The sequence below is a fragment of the Poeciliopsis prolifica genome, unplaced genomic scaffold (assembly GCF_027474105.1).
Source record: "Poeciliopsis prolifica strain line A6 unplaced genomic scaffold, Auburn_PproV2 SCAFFOLD019, whole genome shotgun sequence".
In the NCBI taxonomy this organism is placed as follows: domain Eukaryota; kingdom Metazoa; phylum Chordata; class Actinopteri; order Cyprinodontiformes; family Poeciliidae; genus Poeciliopsis; species Poeciliopsis prolifica.
The window spans coordinates 5411166-5423335 of NW_026562394.1; the positions used below are offsets into that span (position 1 = coordinate 5411166).

Genomic DNA, 12170 nt, shown 5'->3' on the forward strand with positions numbered 1-12170 from the left:
AAACAAAACAAAAAAAAAAAAAAACAACTTAAAAATCTTAACAAACCAAAAAAACTCCAAAGCACCTGTCTATTTATGCCAAATAATGCTAGAAGAATCTACTAGAAAAATCTACCCCAGTCTCAAATCGGACATTTTCTAATCTACTCTAACTAGCTTTCCTATCCCGGCTGATAAAACACATGACCACAGTATGGTGCTGCCACCTTTTTATTTCATTTGGTCGATTAAAGTATTCTCAAACCTTATTCATGACCTGTCTGTTGCTCCCGGCTCATCGTGACGATCTTTGCTGTTGTTTAACGAACCCCTAAGTCTTTCTTTCAATTGAAGGAACAGACACACCAGTAGGTGCTGGTAATAGAACTTTGATGAGTTATATTTCCGTGCCACTTTGCTATAAAATGAAAGAGATTAGATTTAAAATATCTTGGCTCCCGAAAGGTTCAAACATGTTTGTTTGACTGAGACTGAGTTCAGCTTGGATTGTTTACCCTCTCACACTTGCAGACTCCAGTCTTCACCTCTACTCACACAAACAGATTTTTTTGGCTGACTTGCTCTGCCAACTGACCGCAACGAGTGCAGATTTCACCCCTTGACTCGGTGGTGGAAATCGGTGGTAAAATAGGGCGATAAATGGCTTAGTGGTTTCCCAGATTTATTGATATCATAGTAAAGGAGACTAAATACACATATATGCACTACTGTGTGTTTGTCTAGCAAATGAAATACGAACAAAACAGATAGAAGTCTTGTAAAGTGTGAAAATGTGAAGAGTATTATTAAATTTGTAAGGCACTGTACCTTCGCAGAGTGTGATTTTTAAAGACTTTATTTGGATTCTGCTTTACTGTTCTGTGTGTTCATCCTAACATTCGTTTGGTATGCACGAAGCAATAAGCTATTTCCAATAATACTATAGGCAAATGCAAAATGATTCTGTCATTTGCTTACTATCGTACGTGCGCACCTTAGTAAGGTCACAAAGAGCATTAATTTGCTGCCTAAATGCAGTTTGTTGCTCACATAACGTATTTTAAAACCTCTCTGTCTTTGTCTTGTCTGTAAATAGGCAAGTCATGATATAATGGTGTGTCTATATTTGTGTTGACCCCTGCAGTCCCCCAGTGTACCGGAGACACATGAGTCTTGGCAGATCTGATGAAGAGGATGAGGCTGACAGAGACTCCGGCAGGCAGTCCCTGCGGCAAAGCAACAGCGACGGCTTATTGATTGAGAGCTCGTCGTAACCCCTCAGTCAGGCAACCTTGTTCTTTCAGCGACACCAATCACACAGAAGGGACTCGCTTCGTCTCCCAGCACTGTGTTACCACTGCCCAGCATGCAAGGACAGAGCAGAGAAGCAAACAAAGACACTTCAATTCTTCACCCTGGACTTGTCATCACGTTTGTTACGGTACCTTTCATTAGCACAAAGTAAATTTCCTGCCACGGCTAAGTTGTGCCTCTTCATTTTTACTTTAAACAACATATTGAGTTAGTTACACAGCAAAAAATATAAATAAAAAAATAAAGTCAAGCACTATCTAAAGAACTTTCTGCTGCTGCTGCTTTAATTTACAAGAGCTTCTTTTCAGGCAAATTTAAGCTCCCCTCTGCTCTCTGCTCTGACTATACACATCGCTCTGCCAAGAGGATTTAGATAAGCTGCTCCGGCTGGACTCCTTCAAGAAGGTCTGACCAACTATTAAGATTATTCTTATCTTCCCTCCATTCATGTGGACTGGCACAGTGGGAGAAATTAGCCAGTTTTCAATTAGTTATCTTGCTGTAAGTTTACACAGGGCTCATGTCCTAAATTAAGATATCGCTATATGAACAAAGTGATGCTGTGTGATGACATGAAAGTAAAATAAATTGTGAAAATAAATGTCTTTGTGAGCAAAGCTGTTAGATGATTAAACGTGACCCTTTCTGTCACACAAAAGGTATTTACATAATCTATACATGTGTAAGATTGTGTCTGGAATTAAATGCTCTAAGTTATATCTAAATGAGGATTTTCTAAGGCATGTTGAAGAGTGAAAAGTAAAGTTTATGTAATATTTATGTTTTATCCTTATCACCAAGTGGGATTCACATTGAAATGCATCAGATTTTGCTCCTGCACTGGTGAATTTTTGAACGTTCAGCATTAATTATTGTTTCCGTTCATATACGAGCTTTTCATCAGATCATGTAGATGCTGAGAGGGAGGAATTAATATTGTATTTTTTAAGATGCATAGGGTGCAGATTTCATCTGCCTATGACCAACTCCTGCTTAATTGTTGGACACCCTGCAGATTAATGCCCCAGATTCAAAGTAACGTTTGAATGTCATTGGTTCCAGCAGTAAAATACTTGCATATTATGGTTTTTCAATGCTTTATTGTAATAATACTTTGGTTTGCCAAAGAGAAAAAAGAAAAATCCCTATTTCTAGATTGTGTGTTCAATAAAGTGGTTAAGTTTGATTGATAGTCATATTTTCCACAATTCAGAGTTCTGCCTGCTACTGCATTGAAATCAGACAGGTGGAGCTGAACACAGAAAATCACTGCAGTGGAATTCACTTCCTGGTATTCCAGTTAATCTTTCCTTTCATGTTGGCACACCGGGATAAATTCCACTTGCCCTGAGGAATGAGGCTTCTGGAGATCGGCGACCTCTCCCTGAAGAATAATGCAGCCATCTTTTTCACGGAAGTCTCCCAGGATAAAGCGACCACAGTTTTATATTCCTCACGCAAAGACTTAAAAAATTGTTTAGCTTTATCTGATACACCAAGGCTGTTATTTTTATACAGCTAGTAAAATAGTACGTACAGGTAAAATCATACTGTATTATATTGATTTTGAAACAGACTCATGAAAAATTATATTAAATTTATTTTGTATTTATTTGTATAGAAAATTACACATTTTTGCTGCTTCTCTATTTGTAGTAACACAAGTGTAACAAGCTGATATAAACTGATTAATTAGTTGGGCAATCTGCTCAGGTACTCAGCGTGCAATCGGATAATTAACAGCCATGTCACTCGTGACTTGCCAGCAGTCATTTTAAACATTGTTACCTTGAGAGGAGTTAAGTGTGGCATACCTTTAGTTTCCATACTATGATTGTCTTGATGTTTTGATAAAATATATTTCCAAACAGCCCAATTTGTCTGTCTTGTAAGCAAGGGAAAATTGTAGAGCTGGCTGGCAGTGTCTAGCAACAAGTGCGGGAAGGGCAGCACTATGTTACTCTACCAGATCAACTCAATTCAGACATACCTGACACTTTCTCTGACATCTCATGAAAGGGACTTCAGAGGATTAGTGTGTGAAAATCTTCTCTAGTAGTTTTGAATGAATAATTTTTTTAAAACCTTGTATTGGAAACTCATGTTTAGTGTTCTACATCTAATTTAGAATAATTTAGTTTCTTCATTTTACTTCCATTAAAAATTGACAAAACATTTGACTGTGTAAAATAAGCAACTTTGTTTTATGTGACTTACTATTGCAGGTTCTAAAGGATCTTGAATAGTGTACACTCAAAACCAGTGTTTTTGAATCTTACATCTGAAACCCCTTCAGACCTTGATGCTGGTAACCCCCCATGGTTAGAATAAAAACCCAAAAAGTTGTGTTGCTCTGCAAACTCCCCACCTCCCAGTTCGATTTTGAGTATCTACAAATTGTGCTGAAAGACGGCAGCTCACAGTAAAACACATGGGACCCAAAAGGATGCAACTTCCCGGTGCCAGACTGCACCAGACCACCCCGTGCGCCCTTCGTGGGCGTAGCTGCTGTGCACAGGGTTAATAGAGTTGCTGCTCATTGAAAAGTTGCATGAAGATTTCTAAACATTCAAACTTGCATTCTGTAATATTAAACCTTATCTGAAGAATATTACATTCAGATATTTTGCCTTGACTGTCTAATCACACTCATTAGCTTCGACCTGTTGACATTTTGTGAAACTCCCTGCTTAGATTACTGTCTAACATAATTTTAACTCCTAAGCGGTAGAAATGGACCAATTATGGGCATGATGCTGTTGAGACAAACACCACTGGATTAGATGGCTGGGACACATACAATATGTGTATGTCTGGCTGCTGCCATTTGCATTTCAGAAAAGACTTATTAGCATTTTTTGTCTTGTTTTCTCTGTTTCCTTTTCCATCTAACATGAATATTAATGGGAAAACGGAAGACTTTGATGTTGGAGGTTTAGAATATACTCATTAAATAAATGAAGGTAATGTAAGTTTCCTTTGCTTTAGTTTACAGGCGTTGCATAAAATGCCCTTTTAGTCACTTTAAAAATTGTTCTATTTCTAAGCAGGTTGTCTATTGTTTGAGGTATTTATTTTGCTTTTCAGGAAATAAATGTAATTTGTTGGCAGAATCCACATTTCCTTCCTCTATATTTGTACGGAAGTATGATTTTAAATGGGCTTCTGATTTCGTTTTGCTGCTTTTAGAAAACTTCTGTGGAAAAGCAGGTCAGAAAGGGGGCTGAATAGTTTTGGCAGAACATCTTACTGATGTGTTTGATTAATTTTAGCTCATCCACCCCTAGAGAAGAGCCTCATCATACCCCCCCTCAGTTTTCCCGGGAGATCCCAGTGGAAACAAGCGGTTCATGGAAATGATTAATTCCAAGCAGATGAAAAGAGACACTGAACGCAACTCATCCTACCTTGTGAGATTTGGGTTGTTAATATGACTGCCGCACAGCTCCGCAGTTCAGACTTGAGCTTAGGGCAAACTCAGGAAGATCAAAAACTGAGCGCAAGCATAGTCTTCCCCTCCACATCAATCTCTCTTTCTACATAGGTGAAGCTTACCTAGAACCAAACGGATTGATGGTTTTAGATTACCGCCCAGGTTGACATTCTCACACACACACAAAGTGTGTTTTCCTTCAAAGAATAACCCTATTTATCCAACCAATCGGTAATCCTCATTCCTATACACAACGTGTTCTGGTGCTTCCCTCTGTGCTCGGGAGCTTTTGCTGTGATTTCACCTCCCTTGCGTTCACCCTCTGGATGACTGCGTGTCCCTGCTTAAAGGCTTTTCCACTGAGTGACAGATTAAATTCTGCTCCTGATTTTACTTATTTTGGCTGTAACACTGTTTCACAAGCCACTGGAGCAGGAAGTCATTAGCTCGACAAAGCCAAGCAAGCCTGTGTTTACGGTGCCACCCTCCCTGTTATTTAAGTGCTGTGGAAGGGCCTCAGACATTTGCTGCGCTACAAGCATAATGGTGCCTTTGGACAGGATTGCCATGTGATATAATGGAGAATTGCTGTGGCCTGAATGTATGGGTAATTTACTTTGTCATTGGGACATTTAAGTGTGATGTCTTTCTGTTTCCGTCATTGCGATGTAGATGTGCAGACAATGTTTACGTACAGGTGCTTCCTATTAATCAAAAGTAATTTATTTCAGGAATTTTATTAAAAAAGCATCATTTCCGTATTTATTCATTCCTCATGTTCTCCAATTTTAAAAAGGATTTCTAAAAACCCCCCAGAAACGATAGATAACTGCAAAGTGTGTTATTATACTGTTCATAAAATACAGGCATATCTTGCTGTGTTAATATATTGTAACATGAAGGAGATCAAGCCTGTGGCACTGCTGAACAAACCCACATAGTTTTAATAGTAACCTTCAACTCTCTGCTCCGGTGTTGCTCATCTTCCTCTTGACGATACTCCGTAGATTTTCTATGGGGGTCAGGTCGGCTGGCTGGCAAAGCAAGCACAGTAACACTGTGGTCATTAAACCTGGTATTGGTCTAACACTTGGCAGTGTGCGGAGGTTCACAGTCCTGCAGGAAAAATGACAGCAGCATCTCCACTTCGTTTGTGTGTGTTTTAAAATGTCCTGGTAGTTGTAGATGGGCGGCTCTGACTTTGGACTTCATAAAACCAACAATGGCTTCCCAAATCGTCACAGACTGTGGAAACTTCAGACCAGACCTTAAGCAATGTGGACTCTGTGTTTCCTCACACTTTCTGCAGATTCTGGCACGCTGATTTAAAAAAAAAAGAATGCAGAACTTACCTTCATGTAAAAAGGAAATCTTTCGACCGGTTCTTTTTCTGCTTTGATATTTGAGACTCCTCTGATGTTTTCCTAGGTTCAGGAGTGGCTTAACATAAAGAATGTGACAGTTGTATGTTACACCCTGAATAGGTCTGTGTGTCGTGGCTTTTGAAGAACCAACTCCATTCTGCACTCCACACCTTGTCCAAACCCTGGCGTTGCTTCATATTCTTCTTCACGCTTCCTATTTCTTCTACATTTTTTCTTCCACATAACTTTCTTATATTATGCCCAGACACAGCATTCTTTGAGCGGGCGTTTTTTTTTTTAATCATGACCTTCTTCAATTTCCTGAGGGAGTCTTCCCAAGAGATCAATAAAGTCTAAGTCTAAGTCTTGCAGCTCAGCCTCATTGTGCAATGTCTGACTTCTTGAGGACTATGGAGTCAGCTATCGCTAGGATTCTGGGGACAAGTATTTTCTGTAATAAAATTGGTCATATGTAATATTCAAATTCTTTGAAACACTGAATTTATAAAGGAGAATACTTTTAAGTTGAATTTATGACCCCAAATGTTGGATTTAAAAAAAAGATAAATTTGTTCAGATTGTTTTTGGGCTCTTTGTTTTTATATATTTACCAGAGGTGCCAAGAAATTTACCCAAGTCTGTAAATGTCAAATAGTTTAGAATATATTCACAGATACACCTGTTAAATGGAAAAAGTATACTGAGAAGGATCCAAACAAAGGCACGAGTGATTCCTGAATAAAAAAAAAAAGATAGTTTTATCTCCTGCAGCTGCATTTTCTGAGCTTCTCCTTGGTTTGACCTTGGGTGCAGGCCACTCCTACAGAAAATGTAAGCGGGACGCTGCTCGGGTGGAGAACGTGTTTATCAGGAATCATCCTCGACTATTAGCGCTCCCACTTTTTGTGGCGCGGTGCCTGCTGTCAATACGGCGCTGATTGGAGGCACTGGGACACTGCCTGCAGGGACCAGGTGAGGAGGCTGCGTTCATTTGCAATTCGGAGATGAAAAGAAGCAGCAGAGTGTGCTGCTCAGGCGCCTCTTTTTGTTTGCACATATCATTTCCACTCTAATGAACACTGCAGAGTGGTGAGCCCTTGTAAAAAGGCTCAAAGGCAGGCTCAAACATTGTTTACATTTTGCATAGGTCTTTCAGGGACCCAGGAGAGACGAACATGGCGCGCTTTCTCCTCCTCCTCCTCTCCCATCTTGGAATCCTTTGGCATTTGGAGCAACGAGAACACCGCGATTAGTTCTCGTTTTCAGCCGAACAAGGGCTAAACCTCAAAAACACATTGGCTGAAATCGGCTGTGTGGAAAAGAAAAATCTCCATCACCAGTTTCAGTGGAGGATTTCTGTCTCCATTTCCACTCCTCACCGTGCAGGTGGCCAAACCCTCCTGCTGTGCTCAGAGCTGTTCAGTGCTTAGTGACTGCCAGAGGAGAGTTTCTGCCCCTGTCGCCGGCGCGTTTGTGTGTGTGTGCGTGCGTGAGAAAAAAAAAACAAATAAGCAGGATGCACTCTACAGCAGTCCAGCACGTCTAAGGGATTTGAACGTGTAAATGGTCATTCCGCCTCGCCTTTCTCAGTGGGAAGGATAGAACATTACCCGTTTCACCACTGCCTTGAGCAGTTACTTCGGTGCTGTGATATGATTTCATCTGTTTTGTCTCTCACCTTCTCTTGCTATTACATTTCAGTCCAGCAACTGTTGCAAGACTAGAAAATAGATGCAATAGTGCCCTTGTAGTTCAACAATGGAAAGTCACACTAGTCACATCAAATAAAAAGAAAGATAATCAAGGCACTATATGCCTTGATTATATGATTATATGACTAAATTTTACATTGTTTTTTGTCCTAGATATGCTTAACATTGAGCCATATATAATATATCTTCATGTTTAATTTTACATGAAAACCATATTGTAATATAAACTACATGAGTTCTTAAAAAAAAGCTGACATTAGTTAAAAATCATAAGCATTGAAGCTTTTATTTTTATTTTTGTTTTTTTCTTCCTCATGAAAAAGGGTTACAATTCGGTCATAGGAGATTAATCTGATTCTACACTCTTATGAAATCATGTTGGAGATACTCAAAAGCTTCAGCAGGAGAGGCAGAAAAGTTTCAAATTACGGTGTCGTCCATTTCTTTGTGGTACATAAATGTTTGTGCTGAGGACAAATGATGAGTCCCACCACGGGTCCTGTGTCAGGCCAACAGAGCAGCATTCTGATACAGACCATGTCTGGGTTTCTGTCCAAGGCAGCGAGGCTTACTCCCAATTCTGCCCAAGAACACTGCCATGGATGAAGTGTGGGAGCAAAATGTCGTCCAAGAGCAACTTCTTCCAACATTCCAGAAACAATTGAGTGATAATCTGTGGATTTAGAGTGATATGCAGCATGACAAAGCAAAGTGTAGAACTTATGACTAACTAACAATGTAAACGATGACTCCTCTCATTAACTGGATGTTTTAGTCAACAGCAGCTTTGGGAGGATAAAATGTTTTTACTCATTCTGTCACTTGTGACTGAAGAAATAAAAAAATATTGAAGACTAAAATCACAAATTTTATATTAATATTTGGCTACCTAAGTTAAAGGACTATAAACCAAAATAAGATGTACACATAACTCTCAAACATTTCCATATTTTACTGTCACAGCAGAAAATCTGTTTCAATGCAAATTTATGGGGAAGAACAATTCTACTTTTTTTTCTTTTTTCAACAAACTTTGTTAATAATAAAAAAAAAATCTTACCACAATACATGTCCATATATTGGGCAACAGGCAGTGTACACTCTGTACAGGTAGCAAAGCAAAGCAAAAAAAAAAAAAAAAACCCAAGACAAACAACGATGCATGCAGACGGTCCCACCTAAGAACAATTTAGAGCATTTTTTTAATGTGGGAAGAGGCTGTGGTACTTGGAGAGAACCCAAACATACAAGTTGGAGGAACATGCAAATTCCACCCAAAAAGCCTCTCACTATTTTGACATTTGAAAAAAAAAAAAAAAAAAACATGCTAAAAGAATTATACATCATCTCCTTCCTACTTCACAGGGATGCCCAGGTCCAGTCCTCCAGAGCTACAATCCTATCCTGCAACCTTTAGATGCTGCTTGGCTCCAACACACTTAAATCAATCCACTCTTCAGCAGTCAATCGGCTCTGCAGAAACCTGGAAATTAATCATTCATTTGATTTCCGGTACTGGAAAAGAGATGCATCTAAAATTTGCAGCTATAGTAGCTCTCGAGGACTGAAGTTAAAATTCAATTAAAGTAGATCTAACTCTGTGGCTGAAATCTGAGAAAATTTGCAAAAAGTTCAAGCGGTCAGAACATTTATGCAAAGCACTGCATGTGTTAAGGCGTGCTATATGTATGTCTATTAAATATACTTTTCTGACACTATGTTGAACTTTCGGAAGAAATAAGTTCAAACCTTGCAGCTGATTGACTTACCTATGCTGCACAGCAAGCCATTTGCTGCAGAACACTGTGTTTTTGGAAGATTATTAAAATTGCTCATTTGCAGTAAGGCCAGGGAGAAAGTCATTTAATTAATGTTCTCTATTTTTATTATCACCTCACTTCTGTTGTAAAAAATTCAGCTTTGTTGCTGATGATTTTTAGTGCAAGCAGACGGGTTGGCGGATGTCATTTCTGGACTACATATACTGCAGTCTATGCCTACTAATGGTAGGGAAGTGAGAAAATATTTTTTGCCAGTAGCCAGAAATGCCTCTCCGTCATCTCTGCCCGCAGCCATAAATGTATTTACCGGGGTCAATTTCCGCTGATCCCTGAATTTGATATTTCACGTCTTACTGTGATGATGCCTTGTTCTCTGTGAGCTGCGCCCAATCTGTCCCCGTTCCACTTCACGGTCGCAACATTCTGCACTCTTCAGTCTGCTCGTCCCTGCTGTCCCAGAGATACCACAAGTGGGTGTTACTAATTATTTTAGACATTCTTTTGGACGTCCACCGCACCAGAAGAAGATTTCTCGCTTTTTGACAGACGGAACTCAGAAAGAGCATTAAGTTCAAAACTGTGATAACTTCAGGAAATGCATGTTGAATATGAGTCACTCTGCCAGGAGATAAAACGTTGTGTTCTCGGTGCCAGCGCCTGACAGCTTGGTGGTCTTTACCAGCAAAACTCACAAGCAACACAGCTATAGCCTGATGCACAGTGGAAATTTATAATCAGAATTCAGTGAGCAGATGGGAGTCAGTGGTGTGTTTGGAGTCACTTTATTCAAACCACTGGTTACTGCACCGCACCGCTTCTGCCGAGGCACATTACTTTTCAGCGGTGGAATATAGTTAAACTCAGACAAAAGCCTTGCAGCCATTTGGCCCCGATCTGATGTTCTGTAATTTTGGCTTGGCACGTGCAGAGAGTAAATGACTCTGCTGCAATGTATATTATATGTGAACAGTTGTCATCGGCCACATGGACCGTTCCGCTGCCAACCTGAGGTGACCCAACCTGTGTAATTGTTTTGTGCATTCAAACTAAGAATGTACAGTGTCTTGCCACAGCATTCGAGTCTTTCAAAACACACGCAGAAAGTAAGTCCAAACGTTACTGGCTCACCAAAGCCAAATACAGACACTTCACTTTTCAGATTTAATTTTATTTAAAAAAAAGTAATAAAAACTTTGAAAAAGATAATTTTGCATCCACCTTCCTGCTATACACTGGTTTGTGTTGGCCTGCCACATAATTTACCAATAAAATAAACATGAAAGGAATGAATTTATGATCGTAACACAAAATGTGGAACATTTTAAATTTAAAATGATCTGATATCAAATATGAAATAAAGTGACTGAACAGCATAAAACACATAAACATGATACAAAGCAAACAGTTATTTTCTTTCAAACTGTCTCATATTTGGATTGGATTTTTTTTCTATTTTTTATAACTTGATACAAGATATTTCCTTGCAGCTTATCCTGTCGCTACGGTATTGTTTATTTTCTATTTTGTCTTAAATCTGATGATTTGATGGTTGATTTTAAGCCAACCAGTGGATCCAAAACTTCCATTCAAGCAGGAAAACCAGTCGGCGTCTTGCATTTGAGGCGTCTGACTGAGATAATCAGCTGCCAAATTGGAATGTGAAATTTCATAAAGTGGTAAAGTAGTGCTTCACATCTACTTGGAGATTGACAGGCAGACACTGAGTGAGTCAGACAGGATACTAATGTCTGTCCTGTCATCTGGCCTTCCCTTTTAGCAGGCTCAGTCTCGCTGCCCGTTTGGGACCTAGTTTGACTGACAAGCCGCTGACATTTACAATCTCTCAGAGCACAAGTGTGAGCTCGCATGCTTATAAAATGGGAATATGATCACTCTGGATGATCCAAGTTTTCGTCATTAGCAGGTTTAGTGTATTTTACGAATGCATAATGTTGTTTTTCCATGCTCATAGTTATCTTGTTGCTTGTCCATGCCCTTTATGTGAACTGTTCTCCTGTCTGGTTCCTGTTCAAATTGATTCCCTCCTCCTACAAGATCACATTGGCTTTCTCTCCTTATTAGTAACAAGTAACAAGTATTTTGTTATTGTTGCTGCCATTTATCAAAAATATACGATACAAAAACTGCATTTAATTTGTGTGGAGATCGATCTGCCTTCAGTTCGCATCTAAACAATAAGATAAGGGAATCTGGCTGAGAGAAAGGTCCAATCGCTTAGTCAGAAATGTGTGTCCACTAGCCTGCTTTCGGTCTCCATGTTAACCAGTTGTTGCTCTGGCTAAATAAGGGTTTATCAGCAGATCCATGTCATCTGGATGAAAACCTAACAGTTGCTCTCAAAGCCAGTGTGACCAGATGGATTCTGAGAAGTTAGCATGGTGCAGGTCAAAAACAAACACAATGTTTTTCTTTCGCCGCCCTTGCTACATGTTTGCCACTTCAAATCCTGTTATTTGGGGTAAAAACATATCAGCAGAAAAAAAGCAAAGCTAACATCATTTTATGTAGATTTGCTCTCGGCCAACCCAGGGCAAAACGAGCTGAGCTGCTGCTTCAGTTGCCAGAC

At 39.5% G+C, this 12170-nt stretch overlaps 1 protein-coding gene across 8 annotated transcripts in view; it reads left to right on the plus strand.

Moving 5' to 3' along the window:
• LOC129368484 (unconventional myosin-XVIIIa-like) overlaps window positions 1-2479 on the plus strand; it is an 82978-nt gene extending 80499 nt beyond the window's left edge. For 7 of the 8 annotated variants that reach the window (XM_055043473.1, XM_055043477.1, XM_055043479.1 and 4 more), the window contains one exon: window positions 1124-1236. Coding sequence is in view for 1 of the 8 variants with exons in the window: in XM_055043478.1 (XP_054899453.1) it covers window positions 1124-1253 (130 nt within the window). In the remaining 7 variants the exon portion in view is untranslated. Of the gene's footprint in view, window positions 1-1123 lie in introns of all 8 variants that reach the window. The other variant, XM_055043478.1, reaches the window with a different exon arrangement.
• Window positions 2480-12170: the final 9691 nt, after the last annotated feature.